The 24,672-nt window shown below is 43.3% G+C and overlaps 1 protein-coding gene across 1 annotated transcript in view; it reads left to right on the top strand.

The window, feature by feature from the left end:
- Positions 1 to 18,187, top strand: part of ptch2 (patched 2) — a 29,537-nt gene extending 11,350 nt beyond the window's left edge. Inside the window, exons 3-23 of the mRNA XM_019262072.2 lie at positions 164 to 353; positions 445 to 514; positions 606 to 697; positions 3,189 to 3,297; positions 3,430 to 3,516; positions 3,616 to 3,737; positions 4,650 to 4,797; positions 5,867 to 5,998; positions 6,100 to 6,255; positions 6,365 to 6,457; positions 6,543 to 6,668; positions 7,492 to 7,879; positions 7,982 to 8,506; positions 9,122 to 9,264; positions 9,456 to 9,636; positions 9,757 to 10,037; positions 11,539 to 11,676; positions 12,160 to 12,302; positions 15,376 to 15,781; positions 15,899 to 16,457; positions 16,615 to 18,187. Of these exons, the coding sequence (XP_019117617.1) occupies positions 164 to 353; positions 445 to 514; positions 606 to 697; positions 3,189 to 3,297; positions 3,430 to 3,516; positions 3,616 to 3,737; positions 4,650 to 4,797; positions 5,867 to 5,998; positions 6,100 to 6,255; positions 6,365 to 6,457; positions 6,543 to 6,668; positions 7,492 to 7,879; positions 7,982 to 8,506; positions 9,122 to 9,264; positions 9,456 to 9,636; positions 9,757 to 10,037; positions 11,539 to 11,676; positions 12,160 to 12,302; positions 15,376 to 15,781; positions 15,899 to 16,457; positions 16,615 to 16,649 (4,124 nt within the window). The 3' untranslated portion in view covers positions 16,650 to 18,187. The remainder of the gene's footprint in view (positions 1 to 163; positions 354 to 444; positions 515 to 605; positions 698 to 3,188; positions 3,298 to 3,429; positions 3,517 to 3,615; positions 3,738 to 4,649; positions 4,798 to 5,866; positions 5,999 to 6,099; positions 6,256 to 6,364; positions 6,458 to 6,542; positions 6,669 to 7,491; positions 7,880 to 7,981; positions 8,507 to 9,121; positions 9,265 to 9,455; positions 9,637 to 9,756; positions 10,038 to 11,538; positions 11,677 to 12,159; positions 12,303 to 15,375; positions 15,782 to 15,898; positions 16,458 to 16,614) is intronic.
- Positions 18,188 to 24,672: the final 6,485 nt, after the last annotated feature.

The following is a 24,672-nucleotide window of genomic DNA, read 5'->3' on the forward strand; positions in this document are numbered from 1 at the left end:
AAGAATTTGTGTGCTATTTATGAATAGTATCTATCTATCTATCTATCTATCTATCTATCTATCTATCTATCTATCTATCTATCTATCTATCTATCTATCTATCTATCTATCTATCTATCTCAAGAATTCAGTATTTATTTATCATTTATTCTTTGTTTTCTAGCTGGTAGTCGGGTGAGCACGGAGCTTCGCTACACCAAGGAGAAGCAGGGAGAGGAGTCAGTATTTACCTCACAGATGCTTATCCAGACCCCCAAAGAAGAGGGCACGAATATTCTTACCCAGGAGGCTTTGCTGGTTCACATGGAAGCCGCCCTGTCTGCTAGCAAAGTCCAAGTGTCCCTGTTTGGAAAGTGAGTGCACCATGGACGTTTAATATTCATTGTGCTTTTTAAAAGTTGTGGATTATTAATTCTTTACTAATTATTGTTTTCTTTCTTGTAGATCGTGGGATCTTAACAAAATATGCTATAAATCAGGAGTTCCTATTATAGAAAATGTCATGATTGAAAGGGTAAGTTCACAACAAATGATTATTATTTTTTTGCCATTTTTTATTTACCTGATTTGTGTAATAAAACTTCCTTTCTATTTCCTGATCCCAGATGATTGACAAGCTATTCCCCTGTATGATAATCACCCCATTGGACTGTTTTTGGGAAGGGGCCAAACTACAAGGAGGCTCCGCCTATTTACCGTAAGTCTTGGAATACTTGACTCAATTTACGTTTGTTTTTTTGTTTTTTTTGCATATTAAAACATTTCATAGAAAGTCTTGGCTCTCCCTTTGCTGTCATTGCTTCCATCTGACTTGCGTTGCAGACTTTTGGAGGAGTCCATAACATTTAACACATGCTCGATGGAGACATACAGTTGGGCTTTCAGTAGTCTGTCAGTGGGTGCTGTGACTGACAGCGGCGGTCAGTAATAGAGTTCTTTTAGGGCCCAGAGAGGGACTGGAGGGGGGTGCCCTGACAGAGAAATTCAAAGAGAGAAAGTGAGGGATAGATGCAGCGAGCAAGGGAAAGGATGGAGGGAGAGAGAGGAGATGGCTGCAGCAGCAACTGGGTGGTGGGTTGGTAGAAAGGAGGGTGGGGAGGCAGTGGTGGTGGTGGTGGTGGTGGCAGGGGAGCCCTTTGGGTCAGACAATGGTAAGCATTCTTTCAGTTTACGAGTGAGTGTCCATCAGTGCAGGGGCCCCGGAGGAGGGAGGGGGGCCGGCTTTGTCAGCTCACGGCTAACACTCGGCATTCTCATGGTAATGCCCCGGGCTCCCAGCTCCCAAGTTGTCCAACAAATAAAATGGGCAGTATTCAAGCCTCAAGTCCCTCGAGAAAGACAGAGAGAGGCTACAAGACGGTTAACAGTGGAGTCGGGGCGTATTTGGGCATTTGCGGATTCAGTTGTTTTTTTTTTCTCCTTTTTTTGGGACAAAGTTCTCTTGAGAAATTGAGTTACTGAAAGAGGGCCTTTTTTGTCATCAGAAGTGATATTTCAATTGAGTCCTTAGTTTATAAAAGATAGTTTAGATCATAGCAGATGTTTCTTTGCAAACAAATTATTTGTTTATATTTCTGTCCAGAGCTGACAGCGGTATGTTGCATGACAAGCCAGCGCACACAGAAACAAACACAAGTTTCCCATCCTTAGCATCTCCCAGTTGGCTTGTGTGAAAGCGGAGCGACACAGAGGGAGAAGGGGGTCTTTGATGATTCACACATCTCCCAAGTATTCTCGTAAATCACACAAAATGTTCAGCATCTGTTGTTATTTATTAAATGTTTTATACTCATATTGTTTCATGTGGAGCTGAAGGGAACTCGTGGTGGTCACTGAGGCCCGTGTCCCCCGAGTCAGCTTCCGCTTCACTTCAGCTCTGGTTTTAAATGCAAAAAAAAGAAAAGAAAAAGAGCGAGATAGAGAAAGGGGAAGAGGGAGAGGGAGAGAGGCATATTGGGAAAGAGAGTTAGAGAGAGAGAGAGAGAGAGAGAGAGAGAGAGAGAGAGAGAGGGAGAAAAAACTTGGGAGAACAAAGAGCAGCAATCTATGAAAAAACAAAAGGGCCCAGGCCCGGTTCACTCAAGCAAAAACTAGCTGATAAAGGAGTGTGTCTTTGCGAGCAGCAGCAAAAGGGACCCTGGTATGTGGGAATAGGAGAGGAGCTCTCTTCATGAGCCATTGGAGAGAGATTGGGCCCAAAGTTGAGATACTTTGAGATTCTTTTATACCCCTCTCTTTCTGTCTGTCTTCTTTCTTACTTTCTTAAATGTCCAAGAGTTTTCTCGCACTGAATCTTTACAACAATCTAGCGTTTTATTTCTTCTTTTCTGTATTTTTATTATTTTTTTTAATGTCACGTGTAAGAAGCTTGTGCCATTCTGTGGATGGAACCAGGAAAGCAGTTAAGCTGTTTTACTCCATGCCAAGTTTGGAGCACTGTACATTTTAAGCAGCAGTAATCAATACTTTGAAAGTGGATCGATTCATTTCCTGAAAATAAAAACTAAAACAAGCTTCAAAAATACAGAAAGCTTTCAAGGGAGGCCAAAACACCATATCCAGCTATAAATCAATGCTAACTTATTAGTCAACGAACGTAAAATACTCTGGCAAGTAGACTATAAAAATGAAAAGCATTAAAACTGTTCATTTTTATAGATCAGAGTAGATTTATGGACCTATATAATATAAACTACAAATGGAGAGGGAGGATGGCTTTACAGGTGAATTAGGTTCTTCAACAAACATCAGAGTTCTCACTTTTGCCCCTTTTTTTCATCCCTCACCTATTTCGTTCACGTCCATCTTCCCAACCTCTCCCTTCCCCTCCTCCTTATCAAGATGTTTGGGAGGCAGAGGTAATCGTTATGACTCAGTGCAGGACATTGAGGAATGGAAGTGAGCAGGCAGCCACCATGCCTTTTCCCCGGGCATTGTGGCAGCGTGAAACAGGATAATAAACGCTATTTTATCCTGTATCTGGAGCTAGCCTCCTGCATAGCCCTGCACAACGAAGGAGAGAGAATTAAACGAAAGTGAAAGAATCATAGTCTTTTTCTGCTCACGGTAAAGATTAGCAGGAATGCAAAGCCATGTAGCCTCGCGGGCACAAAGTGCTAAAAGTTATTCACGTTCTTTTCGGGTATGTTTTTAGTTGATGTTCATCATAGTGTGTCTTTGCTCCCCAGGGGTATGCCAGATATCCAGTGGATGAATCTAGATCCTGTCAAGCTGATGGAGGAACTGAGTCAGTTCACTTCACTGGAAGGATTTAAAGAAATGTTGGACAAAGCCCAGGTGGGACACACACAAATACACGCTGACAGACTGACTGAATGAAAGGCTTACTCATATGAACAATTAGGCACTCATCGAGTTGCGTACTTTTTCCATACACTAAGACTTTTGTAACATTGTTTAATTCCTTAGGTGGGACATGCCTACATGAACAGGCCATGTCTAGACCCATCAGACCCTGACTGCCCTCTCAGTGCACCCAACAAGGAGCAAGGAGAGGTAAACTAACCGTCTTTATATACAACAAGAAGCTGCAGGTAGATGAAAGTAGTTCCACCTAACGTATTTCTCTCTGTCTGTTCCTGCTCGTGCATTCAGAGTCCTGACATTGCTGGGCGTCTCCAGGGTGGTTGCCATGGTTTCAGCCGGAAGTTCATGCACTGGCAGGAGGAGCTGATCCTGGGAGGGCGGGTCAAGAACAGCCAGGAAATTCTGCTGAGGTGTGTGTTTATTAAGACATGAGCCACAGCCGCAGTGATTTTACAGGTTGTACATAGAGTAAGTTTAAGTCTTAATGGACGATGTATGAGTACGGACGGATTGTGTGATCACTGCCAGCCAAAGCAGGCGGGCCAGCAGCTTGGGAGCCGCAGTGACTGTGGAATCTGTGTAACCTCTAATAACCCATCAGACACATGCTAGGAATGCCTCGTACAGAGAGGGATCGGTTTCCTGCATGACCCTGGTCCAGGATAGGCCAATTAAAGATGATTGACAGCCACATAAAGCCCCCCCACCCTGTTACACATTTGTTTTATAAGAGACCAAAGTAGAAGAAGACACAGATGAAGGGGAATGAACAACTTTTTTTTAAAGACGTATTGACTACAACTGGATTTAAAAGCACTGGCGTTACAAATGGAGTGACAGCATTAAGTCAGAGCCCAGATCATGACCCACACAGGGCTTGAATAAAAGAAGATTGTAGTCCCATCTGTAGGAGCCACACTTACTCTTGGATGTGATTTATGATCATTTCTTTCACATTTTGAGCAGCGCTGCTGCTCACAGTGGCTGTGCCAAGAAAACCTGAGGACATCTGGGATCACAGCCGAGAGACCGGCAGACAGACAGACTAGATAACACCTGCTTTTGGCTGTTTACATTGGCAGAGAGACAGACAATCCTAGAAGAAATGGCACCTGCCTTTAGCCATTCACAGAAAGGCATGTTACTGTATAAGTTAAGGGGAGAACATCTAAACAGTCTGACTGGATTATTTTTAATGTACTAGTTGTCAGACGGATGATGCTGTTGATGTTTCAACTCAGCTTAACACACAATAAAGCATGTTTGCAGGGGGAGCCTGACATCTCTGATGTATCTTAAGCTTACATTTGTGTATCTTGCAGTGCGGAGGCTCTCCAAACCATGTTCCTGTTGATGAGTCCCAAGCAGCTGTACGAGCACTTTAAAGATGACTACGAGATCCATGACATAAACTGGAATGAGGAAAAGGCTACCGCTATCCTCGAGTCCTGGCAGAGGAAGTTTGTGGAGGTATGAACACACACACACACACACACACACACACACACACATTTCATGTATAGATCACATACTGTACACACACAGTTTATTGTAGCCACCAAGAAGTAGGAGGGGGATGAGAAAAATGAGGAGGCATTTCCTTGTCCCTATGCAGTCTTGTTTTGCTGACACACACACACACACACACACACACACACACACACACACACTGCATTGGACTTATTCCGCAGTGTCTGAATTCCATCAGTCTTCAGCTACCTTGTAAAGCGAATCGCAGGGCAGACCAGGGCAGTAGGTGTGTGTATTTGTGTGTGTGTGGTAGGCCAGCCATCTCTCTCTGTCAGAGCCCTAGTTATAGGAACAAGCTGTTGCTGTGATAGCTGACACCCACCCCGGTGAGGGTAAGGAGGGAGGGAGGGAGGGAGGAGAGTGGGGGGACATGTTGCAAGGGAGGAGGGGTAACAAAACTTAAAAAGTAAACTGCGAGAGACGAGAACACCTCCTCATGACACATTATAGAACAAGAACAGATCTATTTGAGATTGCGAATGATGACTGAATGCGGACAGGTAAATAGCTTTTAGGGGGATCTTTTGTCCATTCATGGCACAGAGCGGAGAGAGCAGCCTTCCTGGGCCATGTGATCCCATCCTTTTCACCTTTGACCTCACAACCTCTGGCATCTGTGCTCATTACTCCTCAGTTGTCATACATACACACGCACTCACACACATGCTAGCACATGTAAGAACACACACAGACGTTCATACTCACTTTCACACACATGCACATTTCGAAGGGAGAGGCTGCTTTTTTATGTTAGAATAAAATACGGGGCTGGGGAGTGTGTTTTCATGTGGAAAAAACAAAAGTACAGCTCACGTTACTCAGCATTTCAGCCCCATCATAGTATTATACTAGTATAATACTATTTTCGACAATGTAATTGTTAATTATATAGGTAAAGCTGAAGAATATATCTTTTAGTGTAACTTTCCTCTCTTATAAGTGGCAGATTACATCTTATTTAGTTGATTAATTGATCTTATTTGATGATTAATTGATCTTTCTCCTTCAGGTGGTCCACCAAAGTATCCCAGATAACTCCAGCCAGTCAATCCACGCTTTCTCCACCACCACCCTCAATGATATCATGAAATCCTTTTCTGATGTCAGCGTCATCAGGGTGGCCGGTGGATACCTCCTCATGGTGAGCATAGTAATAGATTTAAGTCAATAGATTGTGGCTGGCAATTTTAATGAACTTCACTGTGAAATGACAAATATTTTATGTTGTTGTCTTCTCTTTAGCTGGCCTATGCCTGTGTGACCATGCTAAGGTGGGACTGTGCCAAGTCCCAGGGTGCCGTGGGGCTGGCCGGGGTGCTGTTAGTGGCTTTGTCAGTGGCTGCAGGACTGGGTCTCTGCTCTCTGCTCGGACTTTCTTTCAACGCCGCCACCACACAGGTACAACACAAAGGAAACAACATACAGTACATTCACTGTGTTTCATTACTGAAAGATTTATTTTCAAGGGGCAACTTCAAATGTTCATTCTGACCCTTTCCCGTCCCAGGTGCTTCCCTTCCTGGCATTAGGGATTGGTGTGGATGACATGTTTCTGTTGGCTCATTCCTTCACAGAGGCTGGAAGTAACATCCCCTTTAAGGTACACTGCTCTCCTCTCCTCTCCTCTCCTCTCCTCTTCTCTCCTCTCCTCTCCTCATCTGAATGTTGTTTTCTCTGTTTTAAAGGAGCGGACAGGAGACTGTTTGCGTCGCACTGGCACCAGCGTGGCTCTGACTTCCATCAACAACATGATCGCGTTCTTTATGGCCGCTCTCGTACCCATTCCTGCCCTGAGAGCTTTCTCTTTGCAGGTATGTCTTTCACACACACACGCACCGCCTCACACGCATGCGCACAGACATAAACACATGTACACAATCGCACACCGAGAGGCCCGAGGCTCCTTTGAAAATGAAAGAGATAACTTAAGAGAGGTGACACTTATTCAGAGCAAGGAAAGCCTTTGTTCAGGGTTTTATTGCCGTTGCACCTACAGGGCCAACATTTTTGTGTGTGTGCGTGTCCGTGTGTGTGTGTGTGTGTATGTGTGTGTGTGTGTAATGTGGAATAATCAGAGCAAAAAGGCTGATGAACAGAGAGAAAGAGGCAGACAGAGAGAGAACGAGAGGGAGAGGGAGGGAGGAGTGGATCAGTATATCACTGGCCCGTCAAGGCGGTTTGCTCTGATCTGTGACTAACTGTGGGTGGTCTGAAACACACAAGCACACACATAGACATACACACACTGGAAACCACAGCCAGTTAGAATGTCAGCTTCAGGGGCTGGGGTGAGTGAACGGTGATGGTTTTGCTCAGACTCGCAACATATATATTCCCTCCCTGCTCTCTTCTCTCAGTCGTTCTAGTAGTTCTTTCATTCTGGCACTCTTTTCTTTTCTCTCTCTCTCGCTCTCTCTTTTTCTCTCTCACTCTCTCCTTCTGGCTTGCTTAGTATTCCTGGCTGGTGATTTAGAGTAAGGCTTTTCTTTTACTTTCTAGGCTGTGGTCTGAGATACTAAAAAAGAAAAAAAAAAGAGTCCTGACTCTCCCCAGCTGGGGTAGGGTGTCTGTAATTTCAGATACTGTTCTCTGTCTTTTCTCACATTGGTTTTCTCTCCCTGTTTCCCTCCCTAGGCGGCCATTGTGGTTGTGTTTAACTTCGCCATGGTGCTGCTCATCTTCCCTGCCATCCTCAGTTTGGACCTCCACCGGCGCGAGGACAAGCGCTTGGATGTCCTCTGCTGTCTGTACAGTCCCTGCTCCGACCGCGTCATCCACCTCTCGCCACACGAGCTGTCAGACGCTGGAGAGCAGCCACACACTCCTACGACTGCAACGGCGCACACGCACCAGTACACGGCGGGATCCACAATCACTACCAGTACTCAAATCACCACAACAGTGCAGGCGTTCACACAGTGTGACGCAGCGGGCCAGCATATCGTCACCATCCTGCCACCTACCTCACAGATCTCCACCAGCCCGCCCTCCATCATCGTCTGCTCCACTTCACAGCCTCAAGGTAAACAGCGCTATATTTACAATCATTATTTTGTACAAAGCATTCACTTAAATCAGTATTTTGAACATGCACTAATTCGCTGCTTCGATTTCCTTCCCCTAGCCATCACACCTTCCCCCACCACCACCTCTGTGCCAGACCCCTATGGCTCTCAGCTCTTCACCCCTACCTCCAGCTCCACACGGGACCTCCTAGCCCAAGTGGAGGATTCAAAATCGGGAAAGAAGTGCGTCCCGCTCCCTTTCCTGCACTGGAATCTGTCCAGCTTCGCCAGAGAGAAATATGCCCCTCTGCTTCTCAAGCCCAAGAGCAAAGCCATCGTGGTGGTTCTCTTTCTGGGCCTCCTGGGCCTCAGCTTGTATGGGACCACCATGGTGCACGATGGCCTCTATCTAACCGACATCGTGCCACGCGACACCAAGGAGTACGATTTCATCGACGCCCAGTTCAAGTATTTCTCCTTCTACAACATGTACCTGGTGACCATGGATGGATTTGATTACGCCCGGTCACAGAGGCTGCTGATCCAGCTGCACAACGCCTTCAACTCTGTTAGATACGTGGTCAGAGACAGCGACAACAAACTGCCCCGCATGTGGCTGCACTACTTCCAGGACTGGCTCAAAGGTATGAATTCAGAGTAATGTTATCTTTTTTTAATGAGTCACGTAATACGTTACCCTCTGCCCTCTTGGTGTTTTTTGATAATGACGTCATAATCCGGTAAAGGGTGCAACTGGTTTTTTCAGGTGTGCTTTTTGACTTTCTTTGGACATGCGTGAATCTGTGTGTGTGTGTGTGTGTGTGTGTGTGTGTGTGTGTGTGTGTGTGTGTGTGTGTGTGTGTGTGCAGGGGTGAGAATGTGGGAAGGGTGAGTGAAAGTTCAGTCAGGCTGTTTACCCCCATCCACCTGGGCTCAGGGGTGGTGCAGTAGACAGTTCAGGTCATAGGTTATCTTTGCATGTGTGTGTGTGTATGTGTGTGTGTGTCCTCGGGCTAGGATGTGTCAAGAGGCCCAGTCAGGAGGAAGTGATACCTAACATTTCAATCAGAGCCAGCTGAAAAAGAAAAAAACGAGAGCTGGAAAAGGAAATTTGATATTTCACATTTTTAACATGACTCCCAACACAGACAGACGTGCAGGAAAACACCTATAATTTTATGATAATAGAAATCATAATATTTATAAATAACAACCACAATAATCCTTTCTTTTCTGTGTGCGTTTTACCTCACACGCAGGTCTTCAGGCTGCTTTTGATGCTGACTGGCAGTCAGGCAGAATTACTGCTGACAGCTATCGTAACGGCACAGAGGACGGAGCTCTGGCGTACAAGCTCCTCATCCAGACCGGCTCCAAGAAAGAGCCTTTTAACTACAGCCAGGTATGTGCACGAGCTACAAGAAATACTTGAAAACAGAATCCACATGTCAGTCCTTCATATGACACTGTGTGTGGCCTTGTGGTCAGCTACAATATCAGCTGTCTTTTCACCATTTATTCTGTCACAAACTCACTACAAGAACGGCTATTAAATCGGAATCTTCTAATCTTTTTTTTTTTTTTTTTCTGCAGTTGACTTCTCGTCGGCTGGTGGATGCAGAGGGTTTGATTCCCCCGGAGGTGTTTTACATTTACCTGACAGTCTGGGTCAGCAATGATCCACTGGGCTATGCTGCCTCCCAAGCCAACTTCTACCCCCATCCTAGAGAATGGATTCACGACAAGTATGACACTACAGGGGAGAATCTGCGCAGTAAGTATCTTATACTTATGCATATATACTTGCTATCTGCTCTTGTAATTAATTTGGAGTGGTTAGGTTTGAAAATATAAAAAAGATTTGGTCTCATGTCTGACCTTTTTTCTCATGCAGTCCAAGCTGCAGAGCCCCTGGAGTTTGCCCAGTTCCCCTTCTACTTGAACGGCCTTCGCCAAGCCGGCGACTTCGTGGAGGCCATTGAGAGTGTGAGGTCCATCTGCGATGAGTTTAGTCGCAAGGGTGTGTTCAACTACCCTAACGGATACCCCTTCCTGTTCTGGGAGCAGTACATTGGCCTCAGACACTGGTTCCTGCTGGCGATCAGCGTGGTGTTGGCCTGCACCTTCCTGGTCTGTGCGATTCTCCTGCTCAACCCCTGGACTGCCGGCATCATTGTAAGTCCTACAACTCTTCAACGTGTCCTCCTCTTCCTCATCTTTCCGTTTGCTCTTCTTTTCCACCCTTGCCTGCTCCTGTCTTACATTTTCCACCTCACGCTACCTCAACAACATCATTAGGCCCTTCCTCCCTCTCTTCTTCCTCTCACTTTCTTCTCACCCTTCTCAGCACAGCTCAATAACGCTGTCTAGGGGGCCCCTTTTTCTCTGCGGAGGGCCAGTACGCACACACACACACGGGGACCTTTGTCATTCTAATGTAGGCTGGGCCGGCCTTAGAAAAGGAAATGCAAAGGAGCAAGAAAGGCTTTGCCCTCCTGAAGCCTCTACCTCCAACTCCCTCACGGCTTTTGTCAGAGGGAGAGGGAGAGACTTGGGGACAGGACAGATCTGCCCAGTTGCGACCTTGGCCTTCTCAACCCATCCATCAGGGATATACATGTGTGTGTGTGTGTGTGTGTGTGAGAGAGAGAGAGAGAAAGAGACAGTCTGAGTGTTCAGCAGTTGGAAAACATTTCACACACAAGCTGGTGGGACCGGTGGTCCTTAAGGGCCCCCCAAACTCACATACATACACAAATCCACATATCCCCAACCACTGGGGGGGCTTAAAGTGTAGCACAACAACAGTGCCAGTTTCAGCTGGAATGTGTTTAATTTAAGTAGCGGTCCCTAGCAGCACTGATTGAGACAGCAAGACAACACAATCTTCACAGACACAGAGAGAGAGAGAGAGAGAGAGAGAGGCACAGCTACATGCATGTACGGTTTCCAAGCATCAGCCCGCCTGTGAAGGTTTCACCCGACCCGTATGTGGTCGAGCAGTAAAACGGCTTTTATCATTTCCAATTTAACCGTGCCCCAGCTCGGAGCCCCTGCTGGGATCAAAAGCTCTCGTTGGCCGGGAACCGTTTTCTCCTCCTTGTTTTTTAAGACTTGTTGTTGCTGTTTGTATTGCGGTATACAGTAACATCACAGATTTACTATTAAGACATCAGTAAAGTGAAACACTGCATTACTAAGACGTTGCGTTAAAATATCGGAAGCAATAAAATAAGCAAGCAGGCTGCTATCTAGTTAAAAAAACAGGAGAATTTGTTTTACGCAAACAGGGACAGATGTATCTGAATAATACGGACGGAGTGCCCGCACACTGTTGTCTCGGGCGCTGTCAATCATTTCAACCACCTCTGGGAAGGAAGAAGAGAAAGAGAGGGAAGGAGGGAGGAAGCAGGGGAAGGTATTAGCCTCAGGGTGGGTAATTTGATGCCATGTGGTTGAGCTGCTGAGCACAGGGTCAAAGATTGTGTGGGGTGAAGAGGCAAAAGGGTTCAACTCAGTCACTAAGGAAAGGCGTATTCAATTTTATCGTCTACATGCTTCTAGTTTATTACTATTTACTTTCTTCCTCACCATCCTACTGTTTCTTAAGCACTGTCTGTTGAAAACACTGTAGTTTTTAGTAACTTTAGTAACACTTTTTCTTTCTTCATTTCAGGTGTTTATCTTGGCCATGATGACGGTGGAGTTGTTTGGCATCATGGGTCTAATTGGCATCAAACTGAGCGCCATCCCTGTGGTCATTCTGATCGCCTCCGTGGGCATCGGAGTGGAGTTCACCGTTCACATCGCACTGGTAAGTTAAGACTCGGCACAAAGCGAGAGCACACACACAGATCAATCTGTTAGGGGGACTGAGCTCCTACAGTTAAACACCTACTTTACTTGAAACCTGATGCTGTGGTCAGACTACACACAACGGCATGTCACCTCATAAGACTAACTATTACCTAGCTGGGGTAACTAGTAATATGATTTTTTAATTGTGTTTAAATGTTATGTTAATTATGCAATAAGCTGACCTTTGAAAAACATTTTTCATCCTTTTAAAATTAGTGCAAAGCACAGACTCCTGCGGCTTAATGCCTGAAATGGAAAGTGATAAAGGCTAAATAAGTGTGATTAAAGATTTACTAGGAAGCTTGTGTAGCATAGCGATCCCCAACAAAACCAAATGCAGGAATTCTGAGGCGTGCCAAGCCTCGCCACAAGCACAAGTTTTGTGTGATCGGCAAGATTTCCAACTCATTTCTCCTCTCCACCTCCCGCTCCGCCACAGGGCTTCCTGACAGCGATTGGCAACAGAAACAAGCGCTCTGCAGTGGCTCTGGAGCACATGTTTGCCCCGGTGGTTGACGGAGCGATCTCCACACTGCTGGGCGTTCTCATGCTGGCAGGATCAGAGTTTGACTTCATCATGAGGTGAGACACTGTGTGTGTGTGTGTGTCTGCATCTGTGTGTGTGTGTGTGTGTGTGTGTGTGTGTGTGTTTGTGCTGTGTGTGAGAGAGTGGCAGTGCTCACTCTACACCCTTCATAGTCCATTTGTTACCTTCAGAAGAAGCAGTGTTTTTACGCCATTGGTGTGCGTGTATGTGTGGAGCCAGTTGTCTAGCCTCACTTGGGGACGGGAGGAAGCCTTGTGGGGGGTCAGTGGTGCATGCAGGTGGAAATGTTATACCCCTATTTATGCACACACACACACACACACGCACACACACACACACACAGAGACAAATATGCACCTGGTTCTGTCACTCTGGGCACACACACACATCCGTCTCCCCAACCTCAGAGCACAACAAATGGGGAAAACATCAAGGGTGTGTAGCAGCTGCTCGTAAACATGGAAGTGTTCTGCTACCCACCGGGTGTCTCTTTCTCTCTCTCTCACTCTATTTTGTAGTGTCTCTTTCACACACACAAACACACACACACACACACACACACACGCGAGGGAATCTGTAAAAATTCCTATCATCCGTTTGGCATTCTCTCCCTCCATGTTGGGTGCCGTAATAAAAAGTCGAGCTAAATTTGAACTGGTCAGCCAGTCAGATGGTCTGAAGCCCACCAACAGACATCACTCTTGTGTGTGTGTGTGTGTGTATGTGTGCATGCTCACACGTAAATTGTGCGTACTTATGTGCATGCGTGTGTTTTCTACCACTGTTTCATGGTCAGAGTGGAAAAAAGGCAAATAGCTCGATGTTTTTCAACCGAATGTGGTCCAGGCCCAAACCCGAAACCACAACCTTGAGCTCACAGACTGCAACAGGCTTCCATGACATAAAAAGCACAGTTTTTCTGCAGAAACAGAGACAGAGGCAGAGAGAGGAGGAGAAATACTCCGAGGGTGGCTTCCTTGCAAGGATATGAGGTCCTGGTGGGTGGGTAGATGGACGTTCGATGAGCGGATCCTCCGCGGTGTTGAACTGGAAAGATAAAGAGAGGTGTAAATATGTGGAAAGAAAGAAAAAAATCGGAATGAATAGGAGGTGGGAATGGGAAGAATAAAGTCACAGAGAGCATCTTGTTTTTCTCCTTTTCTCCCATGGCTGTGCGAGAGATCATTTTCAGATGACGGGGTGAGAAAGAGAGACAGAAGGGTCTAGTATCTCTGTTGGAGGTCTTGTTTAGCTCGAGCTGTAGCTGTGGTCGGGTGAATGGGGCAAGCCAGAGCTGGCTAGCTGGGGAGTAGCATAAATATACTGCTGTAAACATCTCCTGGCCTTGTAATGCACTGAATAAACAGCAAGCCTAATTCAGCTCTGCTCAGAGTCCTCACACACAAACTTGCGTAGTATGCATGCACACACATGCGGGGTGCATATGCGTGCACACGGACACACACAAGGAGAAATGCACATATGTAACGGCATGTAAACACTTACGCTCTCTTTCTCACACACGGCTCCCCAGGCCCTGACAACGAATGGAAAAGATTACAGTTTATATAAACAACAGAATTCCTAACAGTGAGACACTGTTGGAGGTCCCACCAACGTCTCACTCTCTTTCTCTCTGTCTCACTCTTCTCTTGTTTTGTTTTTGTTTTTAAAGAAGCCGAAGTGTAGTTTTGTTGCGAGCGCGATGCGCATTCGGCGTCTGCATGCGAACGTGCTTTAACTCAATAAAGCGCGCGGATTAAATATCTGCGTGTGGTTTAAAGACAGTCATGGTTTGAGCAGACAGCAAGAAATTGAAAATATCTCCCTCAAGTGTTTTGTCAAAAGTGGTTAGGATGATATGTGTTATGCTTCTGATAAAGGAAGAAAACAGGGACAGTGGTTAAAGAGGAAAAGGGAAAATATGCCAGAGAGAGTGGGGGGGGCGAACATGGGTGCGAATATAAGTTGTGAAATCACACCCAACATGCAAACCATGAACTTTTTCCCTGAAGAGTGACCTTTGTCAAGTGAAGTAGTAATAATCATTGCAGTAGTCCATTCAGAGGAGAGAAGCATGTTTCCAGAACACTACACAGCTATTATCCCTGTCCTTGTTGGCTTTTTGTTTCTTCATTCCAACAATAATTTTTTTCCTCCCCTTTTTTCTCTTTACCTCTTTAAGTCTGGCTGGCGGTTAGCATCTCACTGTCTCTCTCTTTCTGCTTTCTGTTAGTGTTTAAGTGGAGTCCTCTCTAATTTTCTTGTGGAGCTCTTTCTTGTGGCCTGCCACCACCCCTGGCCTCCTCAGAGCTCCGCTAAAGATGCACGCACACACACACACACACACACACAAAAAAAAAAGCACACACACAGTGTGAGTGAAAAACAGAACGAGAGAAAGTCTTGTAGCAGCAGCAGTGGAGGCATCAAAGCATGTTTTAGTTGGACTGAGCGGGGATTCAGATTTGCCCCCCCCCAACCCCCCACCCCCTGCCTTTGACACACAAACACTGGGCTTTCCCTGACTTCTTCCCCAGAGCTACTTCCCTTCCTCATGTGCCAACTGTGTGTGTGTGTGTGTGTGTGTGTGTGTGTGTGTGTGTGTGTGTGTGTGTGTGTGTGTTTGGAGCCGTGTACGTGCATATGTCTGAGTGTGTGTTCTTGTCCATATAAAACATTACGCCACTTTCGTCACATTAAACGAAAAAAAAGGAAAAAAAAAACGAACGGGAATCTGTCAAATGTTAAATGTCGTCCAGTTAGTGTAAAAGTGTCACGAGTTTGGCTGACGCTCTAATTCCATCTGACCTTTTGCCAAATCCCTAAAAACTTTAAGATGCAAAAGAAAATACGATTAAATGGATTGTGGCTCTCTGTGTGACTGTGAATATGTGCGTATACGAGTGTGTGTGTGTGTGTGTGTGTGTGTGTGTGTGTGTGTGTGAGTGTGAGTGTAAACACAGAGGTGCTTTAGTATTGCCTGACCTCAGCTAAAATCCAACAAGCAGTCACTACTAGCTTACAAGAAAGGTGTGAACACTCTTACTTTAGTGTCTTTTTTCTGTTCACGTTCCAACTAACATTCATCATCTTTTTGTTCTTCAGGTATTTCTTCGCTGTGTTGGCCATCCTGACTGTTTTGGGGATGCTGAATGGCTTGGTTCTCCTGCCAGTACTCCTCTCCATGATGGGCCCTCCGGCTGAGGTCACCCCGGTTGACAATGCCAGTCGCCTGCCAACGCCTTCCCCCGAACCCCCATTGCCCCCACCGATGACCCACCATGGGTACTACACGGGCCACCACAACCCAAGGTCATCTCATCAACAGGCTTTTTCGGAGTCGTCCGACTCTGAGTATTACTCAGAGATGACCACAACGTCAGGGATCGGGGAGGAGGATTATAAGTACTGTGACCGGAGCGCATACATAACATCGCCCACCAGCGTTCCACCTGCAACATCTCACATACTGCTGGAAGCCAGCAAGAACCCCAGCTTCCCCAAGCTTACGGTACGCTGCACAACCACAGAGATAAGATTTTTTTTAAAAAAACCTTCTGTGTATGTTCAAATGTTCTTCAAATTCATGTGTTTCTCAAAGTAATTGATGAAACTTTATTTCTTGTAGGTGGTGAAGCCATTCAGAGAAAATGCAACAGGCACTGGTGGAAGGATAGAACCGTTAAATGAATCTTCTCACAACGCACCTCTTGGATCCCAGGTTACATGCTGGGACGGGAACAAGCGGGAGCAGCAGCAGCAGGGTTTCCAGAGGCCCGGCCAACACTTACCCAGCGACAGAGGTCACATCCCTGGGAGGACTTATCAAAGCGGCCCCAGGCTGCAGAACAGCAGAGGGCCTCAGCCAAACAGGACTAAAGGGTCGAGCTATAGCAATAACAGCTCTGCCATGCCAATGCAGCAAAGCGCTGCTGGGGGCCCCGTTACCATGGTAACGGCCACAGCCTCTGTGACGGTGGCTGTGCATCCGACCTTGCCTGGGGCGGCATACCAAGGCTACATGCATGAAGGTTTTGACACGGACAGTGAGTCGGACTGTTTTGAGGCTGCTAAGAGGACTTGTGGTGACAAAACAAACTTTTCTTCATGTAAGAGAGACTCTTTAGAGCTCCAAGACTTGGAAGCAACACAGAGCCAGACAGAGCATCAGCTCAGCAAAACACAAGGTGAGTCAGCAACCAGTCAAACTTAGATTTACTTGACTTGTAATTTGAAGATTCTGAGATTTTCATGCAGTCTTCCAAGCCTTCACTTCTCCTTTTTTTGAATATCTGTTCAGCGATGTCTAACCTTGTTTCTCTCTCCTCTGTTTTTCTGCTGTAGGCGGGTTGAGGATCCAGGCAGCCAAAGATTGCTAGACTCTCTCACACGCCCTGCCTTCTCTCTCTTCAAGCCTCTGGCTGCATCCCAGAGCACCTTGATGCCCACATGGCACGTCTTGAACTCTCAACTGTACATAGACTTCTCACAAGAAAGGAGAGGATTTATTAAGGACATATTAAGAAAAAAAAATGACGTTTTAAGAATTATATAAATCTATGAGTATATATTTTAATACTAAAAAAGAAGGAAGCTATTTAAAAGAGTACTGTATAACTTGGATATACTCTTGTGTAAAAGTTCAGATGTAAAAGATTATTTGTTTTTGTGGGGCAGTCGATTTTTCCTCCCACTGTGTATAGAATAAGAAATGTGCTATATGTAAAAAGTGTTCACAAAAAGTGAGATGTTATTAAGATATAGGCTATTGAACATACATGTCAGTGTCCGTGTTTTTATTTTTTTTTTTTTTTTTTTTTTTTTTTTTTTTTTTTTTTTTTTTGCTGCTACACTTCAAAATAATTTTAAGTGATTTGCCTTAAAGAAAAATGCAGTACCCCCTCTTCCCCCTCTGGTTTAAGTCAATATAACTTTGTACACAGTATTACACTGTGAGATATTCTGCATCTGACACACTCTGTGTTGTATTTTAAGACACAGCAGATACAGTAGTAACCATTGTGCCTTCAATTTGCCCCCTAAATCTTTGTCATCACAGCATTCAGAGCTCAGTATTATGTTGTTGTTTTTTTCCCTGTTGTGTTTCATTCAGACACAGAATGTTTGTCGAGAAGCAGTAACAGACTCATGTCAGTTCTCACCACCGTCTGTCCATCTATCTGAAAATGATTGAATATGCTCAGTCAGTCAACATGCTGGCAGAGTCACACTTCATTCATACTTCATGTTAAATCTTTGTCTGGGTGTCCCGATGTCCTCTGCAGTTTTAAACTACTTGAAGGAGCTGTGATAAGATTTTTTTTTTTTTTCTGCAGTTTTTGTAAGCTCTACAGCGGGTGATGTTCACATTTGTCACTTTGTGTTTGACAACTGTGTTGTTCGCCTTCTTGTATTATTTTGAAAGGGAATTATAAAATCCAATGCAAAGGGAGTGATTATATTTTATTTTAATTATTATTATTATTATTATTAATATTATTATTATTATGTTCTTTTTTTCTTTGCTGGCTGCTTTAGGGTTGTAACACATTCAACCTGCTCTGACTCACTTTCTAATTTCTTCCTGCTAATACAAACCTCATATATGCCACATTACATTTTCTTACATTCTTAGGATTCTCATGTAATTTGCTTTACAAAGTTTCCGTTGTTGTTGTTGTTCAGTATTGGTCTCATCACTGCCAGGTTAAATTGCAGGGAAAAAAAAAAAAAAAACTTGCAGATCTATTTTTTAAATGTCATTTTGTCAAAGTGGCAGCTTTGGTTTCTTTTGTAAATATAAAAGAAAAGTTAAGTAGCTACTGTGCAGTTGTGAATAATTAAGCAAAATGAGCAAAGCACCATTTTACAGTTTGATCAGACCATAGACAGCCAGCAGGCGTTGTCAGACAGTGGTGAGGAGTTTAAAGGGAGGGGGGGGGGGCTCCTGCATTGGTTTGTAGTTTTATTCAAAAAAATTGTTAATGTCATGCCATATAAATATTTTATATTAAAAATTTATTTTTGTAGTTTGTACAGATGTTAGTATCTAGACTGAAGTTCTATTTTAAAGAGTGAATATATATTAATATAAATATATCTATTGTTGCCGAGTTTGTTTTTGTTTTGTTTGCATTTGGGATGGGGGGGGTGGGGAGGGTCGTGGGAGGGAGGGGTTGACAACACTTTAGAGCAGAGGCCTTTTTTTTTTTTTTTTTTTCTTTTTTTTTTTTATGGTGGAGCAAAGGGGGGCAGTTGGGGGTGGGAGGGACCATGAAGGAGAAGGTGTGTAGGATTGTGTTACTGTTACACCTTGTTTTGAGGTTTCCTCTTGGCCCTTCCTTCTTCATTGTCATGTTTTTTAAAAAAAATGTTCTTGTCCATGTCTAAAACACTGTGACTTCTGAAAACTATGCTCAAGAAAACCCTTGTGTGACCGTTATGTTCCCTCACCTGCTATAGAAATTTAACTAACAAAATAAATTGAATGGAAAAGTGTTTCTGTTGTCTTTGCCAATCTTTGGGAGTGTGTGTTTGCCTGTGACCCTGCAAAAAGCTAAAGGGTCAGAGTTGTTATCTCAGATACGGATGAGCCAACCTAGAAACTAGAGAATGTGTTTGCTAGTTAAATATACTTAGATAGATAGGCCTGCATTACTATCAAGGTGGACTGTTGAAGTGTCAAACAAAAGGATTCAGTATGTTGATGTTTTATAGACAGAAGTGTCCATGCATCTATTATAAGTAAATATATTTTTAGGGCTAAATTTCATTGAAACAATCAAACAATCAATCTAACAAATCAGCTAAATGCTCAAGATACTGAAGATCTCTACTTCATTAATCATTTACACACAGCTCTTCCCATTCAAGAAGAAGTTATACAGGACAAATCATAAACATGTGGCTATCAATAGGCCTTTATTATCAAAGTTTTACTGCACAAGCAACGCATTGAAAGGTATCTCCTTACATCGACAGCAGCAGGGTACATTGGATTATTAGAAATTCAGTTGTTACACTGATAAATGCTATAAGTACCATTAAAAATACATAATAGAGAATGAGTTACAGAAAGCTGCTGAAGTGCTGTCCACAATAATTAACTGAATTTCAGTTGAGCGCCTTCCTTAATTCAGCGTAAATGAAACCAAACTCATAAGATGAAAGATATATTCAATATTTTTATCAATGAAGCTTCATCTGAAATTCATCTCTTGTGCAAGCTGTTTCAACAAGTTTCTGCCTGATCCAGATATAGTCACAAAGTCTTGCTTAATAGACTTGCTCAGGAGTGGTGTTATTTCCTCCAGCACCGTGCCCATCTATCCACATCTTTCCTCCAGCGCAATGAGTCTTTAGCAACAGAGAGGGAAGTTCCCATGGTCCCCAGAGGATGATCCTAGAGACTTAGACGTCTTTGACCTTTAGTCCACTGCTGCTAAATGTTCTGTCAATTGACCAACATTTTTAAACATGACAAATTATTTCAAAATATAATCCAGATTTCTAGAAACCTTTGTTGTTGATGTTTATTGTCACCGGAGGATGAACTATAACTATGATTTTACACTCTGAAAACTTTCCTCTTGCGCCACCCTCAGGCAAAAATGTCAACTATCTACACAAGCTATCTCATAATAGATAGGCAGATTAACATGAAGTTAGATCAGAATATTTATGCTGCCTAAAATTTTAATGATGCCTATTAAATTTCCTCTGCCTCCACCATCAGGATAAATTTCATAATTTTCTGCAACACTGTTCTTATGTCTATAGGAGTACCAAATTGTCGCTTTAATTCAGTAATATTTTATGTGAAATGCAGTCAGGACGCAGTAGTTATAGGATGGCATGACACAATGTCAAGAGTTTGTTACATTACACTTTTTTGTATAATATAAACGTTTTGTTTTACTGACTTAAGTATTGCATAAAATATATTAATATAATGATTTAGAAATTAAATAGATATCGTCATATCATATCATTTCAGGACATAAAGATTGGTTTTCTGTTTTATTATGATTTCATTGCACATGAGGTGAGCGTTTTCATCTTGTGTAAGTGTGCATTACAGTCTGCTTCCTGTCAGTCACCTGACACCCGCTGTAAGACCCAGAAGCAGGATAGAAAATAATCCCTCCAAAAGTGTTACCTTACACACTTTACTGTCACATTCCTGATTGTTTGATGATATTTCTTATTACACTGATAAAAGCAAAGATTTGACAATATGTGTTTTCTTCATACATCGTTTAAATCGTCTCCACTTTATGAACAATGAATTAACTCAGAGAACCACTGAACTGGAGCGTTGAACCACCTGGAAAGTGTCTGGGATCACTGGCTTCCTGGATCATTGTTGTGACTCGTCTGTCTAAATCTCCACCATTGTGAAAGCACACACACTCACGCTCACACACACACACACACACACACACACACACACACACACACACACACACACACACACACAGACAAGCATATGCACTTACATTCACACAGCTATGACTATGCTTATGCGCACCACACATTCTTAAAAACGCAAACACAAAACAAAGTACATACTCACACACATACACACCCCCTTGCTTCCTTATACACAAATACACACACACACACACACACACACGTACACACGGGCCCACCTGTGTAGATGAAAGGTGGATGCTGTAAATTCCTTCGCTTCTCACACAACAGCTCCTCGTTTGTCAGCCCAAGCAAAGCAGCCTACGTCTGAATCTGATACCTCCGTCTTTTGAAGTTACTGTCATGCACGTCCACCTCTAAACCAAACCACATACACACTCTCACACACACATAAAAGCAGGCAGTACGACATAATGTTCATACCTGGCTATGTGGCTCAACACAAGCGAAACTGTAGTCCCCATTTATTTAGAATATGATCTCACATTAACCCCCAAAAGCAGTAAACAATGCTGGACAGATTGATTTAGTTTGAAAGTTGTACGTTAATTAGAACTAATTTCCCCCCTAAGTGATGTCATCCTGGGAGCATGTGTTCTATTTAATGTTACAGCTCAGTGATAAATGAAAACATGCTGTCCAAGTTATGGGTCATAGCAGGGCTGGAGCTTATCCGAGCATGCATTTGATGGAAATCAGGTGAACAACTGTTCAGATTAATATTTAAACGTATGAACAAAGCAATAAGAAACTCAGAGGGACAAAAGTGCAACATTCAGTCAAAAAAAAAAAAGGCAGCATTACTTTGTGTGTCCTAATCACTAAGCCACTGTACCACATCTTTATAATCAAAATACTTATTCTATTTTATGTGGTTGTAACTCTAAAACATTTTAATTTTAGAGTACACTGAGGCAAGACATAAAAATTCTTCAGCACCCATTCATTTTCTTCTAAATGGCCCAGAGAGAAATTAATGAAATAATTAAAAACAAATGTGATCACACAAGCTGGTTTCAATTGATTTAACACACACACACACACACACACACGCACGCACACACGTGAACGCACACATGCAAACCTTTGGTATATTAGAGTTTCCCACAGGCATCAGGCATTGTACGGAAGAATATCAGATAAGTAGAGAGAGATAACTTTACAGTTTTATGGGGTTGACCCGAACGTTTCTTTGTGTTTGGGTTAGGAAAGGGATATTCAGGTTTCTGATGGCACAACAGGGCGGTGTAATGAGTACAAACATACATAATCAAAAAAACTGAGACCAAGAATCAACCTCCTAGAGAAAGTCTCTAATCCGTGCAGGTGTCGTTCTCCATGTCTGATCTCAGATTTTCATGCGAAGTTTTGATAGTATCTCAAAGAGTGTGTTGCAAATGAAAGACGTCAAACTTTTTTCATGAATGTTGTGTCATGCTGGGAAGCTCCAAAAGATGTGTGTATAACGGCTTCTGCATTCTGCATGATTAATTAATGTGTACGTTTCATTTCTTGTTGTGACTGAGCAGTACAAAAAACAATCTAACGTCAGAGAGAGATGATCCTTTTCCGACTTACTTGGCATATTTTCATCACTCTTATTTTATTAGAAAAAATGATTGCTAAAAGACCTCAGCCAAGGAACAGAGTGAGTGATGTGGTTTGATGGTTTATGGTTTTGATGACTGTCTTTTTATGATTATTAAAAAACGCATAGGATTTGGGAGGTGGTTTCCTATTCAAACATTTTACACAGCGTTGTTGTTGCACTTTGCTCAGAGAGATTATTGGATGTTTTGGAAGTGAAACAGGGTTAAAGCAGAGAAAAGTAGTACAAGATGAGAATTATAGAATCATGGACAGCACGAACGTTCAACATTCATTATAAATTTCCTACATGTGTGCCTCAACACAGTAATTTAAGAGCAGAGGATGTAACTGGTTTATGGAGCTCGCACCCTCCCATCTGTGTGTGGGCCCAGATAGCAGCTGATAGTCCAGATAACACGATCTCCCCAGTGCCAACTCCTGACCTGTGTGTGAAGGTAAGATCAATGAAGGAAAAAGAAAACACAATGAAGGAACAAAAGACTGAACTCGTGATCTGGTGATGCTTGCTGGTGTGTATGCGTGTGTGTGAGTGTGTGCACTGCCTGGGTGGCCTGAGGATGAGCGCCCATTGTTGCTGGAATTCAATAGGGCTGATTAGTAAAGAAAAGTTGTGTGTGCGTGTGTGTGTGTGTGTGTGTGTGTGTGTGTGTGTGTGTGTGTGTGTGTGTGTGTGTGTGTGTGCGCGCAAAAGCATGCACTGGCATGCGCGTCTGCGTGAAGCAGGGGGTGGTGTATGTGTTTGTACTTTTGCACTAAGCGCAGCAGAGAAGAATGGGGGAATTAGCTGTAAGGCCAGTGAGAAAGCAGACTTCAGGGTGACATACCACACAAATCTGGGAAATGGGGATTGTTTCTCTCCACATGCACAGCAATACTTTGTTTCAAAAGAAAAGCTCTGCTGCAGCTACAGACAGAAAAGATTTATCTTGGTTTTTTTGGAGAAGAAACACTGCTCATCTCCTGAAGAGTCCTTGCAGGATTTGAAATAATAACAATAATCCAGAAGTTGACCCAAGTTTAAAGCTCAAATCATTACTGGAATTTTACTTTCAAGCCCATGAAGTGACCTCATTTCCATTTCCATGTTTATTAGCACTTGAATTATTTGTCTCCTAACCTACTATCCTTGAAAGAGGATGAGTTTAATACCTCAAAAGGAAATTAGGAAAGCCAAAGCAAGTTTTTTTTATTTCAGGTAGACACCATGTGCTTTACATTACAGCACAATACTGAAACATAAGGAACCCACTTCCACCCCACAATTTTTTTTAGATCGATCATACTGTGGTTTAGAGATGCTGGTAGGTCTTTTTTGTTACCGTTTTCAGTCCTTATGCTAAGCAAAGTTAGCTCACAGCAATAGCTTCATAGTTAATGCACAGATACAACATCGATATTTATCATCTGATCTAATGCTTGGCAAAAAAAAATTATTACTTTTTCAAAATTTGTGGTACAAATGTTGTCTTCACAATGAATACTTCATCTTAAACCCTCTGAGACGAGGCCAAAGCTCTCATACGTTTTGTCCAATTAACAAAAATGTAGTGACATCATGTTTAATAACTGTTTCTAATCATGCTTGGCAACAGTAAAGTAAAGAAATATGACAATAACAAATCAGTCTGCCAATAATGTATACGATTGTAGTGACTAATAGCTCAAACTTTTTACTTAAGTTACCGTTATTGAGACATTTGCAGCGTTCTTTCTCAAAAGTGGCAACGTTGCAAAAAAAAGTCTTCTGTCAAATCCTTTTTATTAATTTGATTTGATGATTTAATCATACAATCATCTGCTCTCTCACCATTCTCAGCCTGTGGAAAGCTCCTTTGAGAGTAGAGTTTCTCTGCTGACTGCCTGTATTTATATGTCTTCCTGCGCTGTGATTGCACACTGGACCAGATTGTTCCTCTAACTGAGTTTGTCTAATCATCTCTCGCAGAAACAGAGGAAGAACGAGATCAATATTTACTGAAAATGCTCCTCAACCTAACAAATGTGTTTGTAATCTATGCCCTGTGTGTGTGTGTGTGTGTGTGTTTGTGTGTGTGTGTGTGTGTGTTTGATATACCTTGGCCGTGACCGGGCCTATTGAGGGGTGGCAGGAGGAGAAGGAGGAGGAGGAATACGAAGTTCCAGGCAATCATGCAGACAGGCGGGAGGGCCCGTGTAGTGTAAACATGTTTTAAATAAACAGGAACCAGCGTAATGCCCTTTTAATTGATTCATTCTGTGCTTTGCTGTTTACAGAAGGGCCTAAATATGAGCCTCGTAAGGCAGAGGCCTTGTGTTTATAAGTGGTTTGTTTAGTTCAAACAATAACAGTTTGAACACCAGACGTAGTTGTGGATCAGT

Source organism: Larimichthys crocea, chromosome XII (assembly GCF_000972845.2).
Source record: "Larimichthys crocea isolate SSNF chromosome XII, L_crocea_2.0, whole genome shotgun sequence".
Lineage (NCBI taxonomy): Eukaryota > Metazoa > Chordata > Actinopteri > Sciaenidae > Larimichthys > Larimichthys crocea.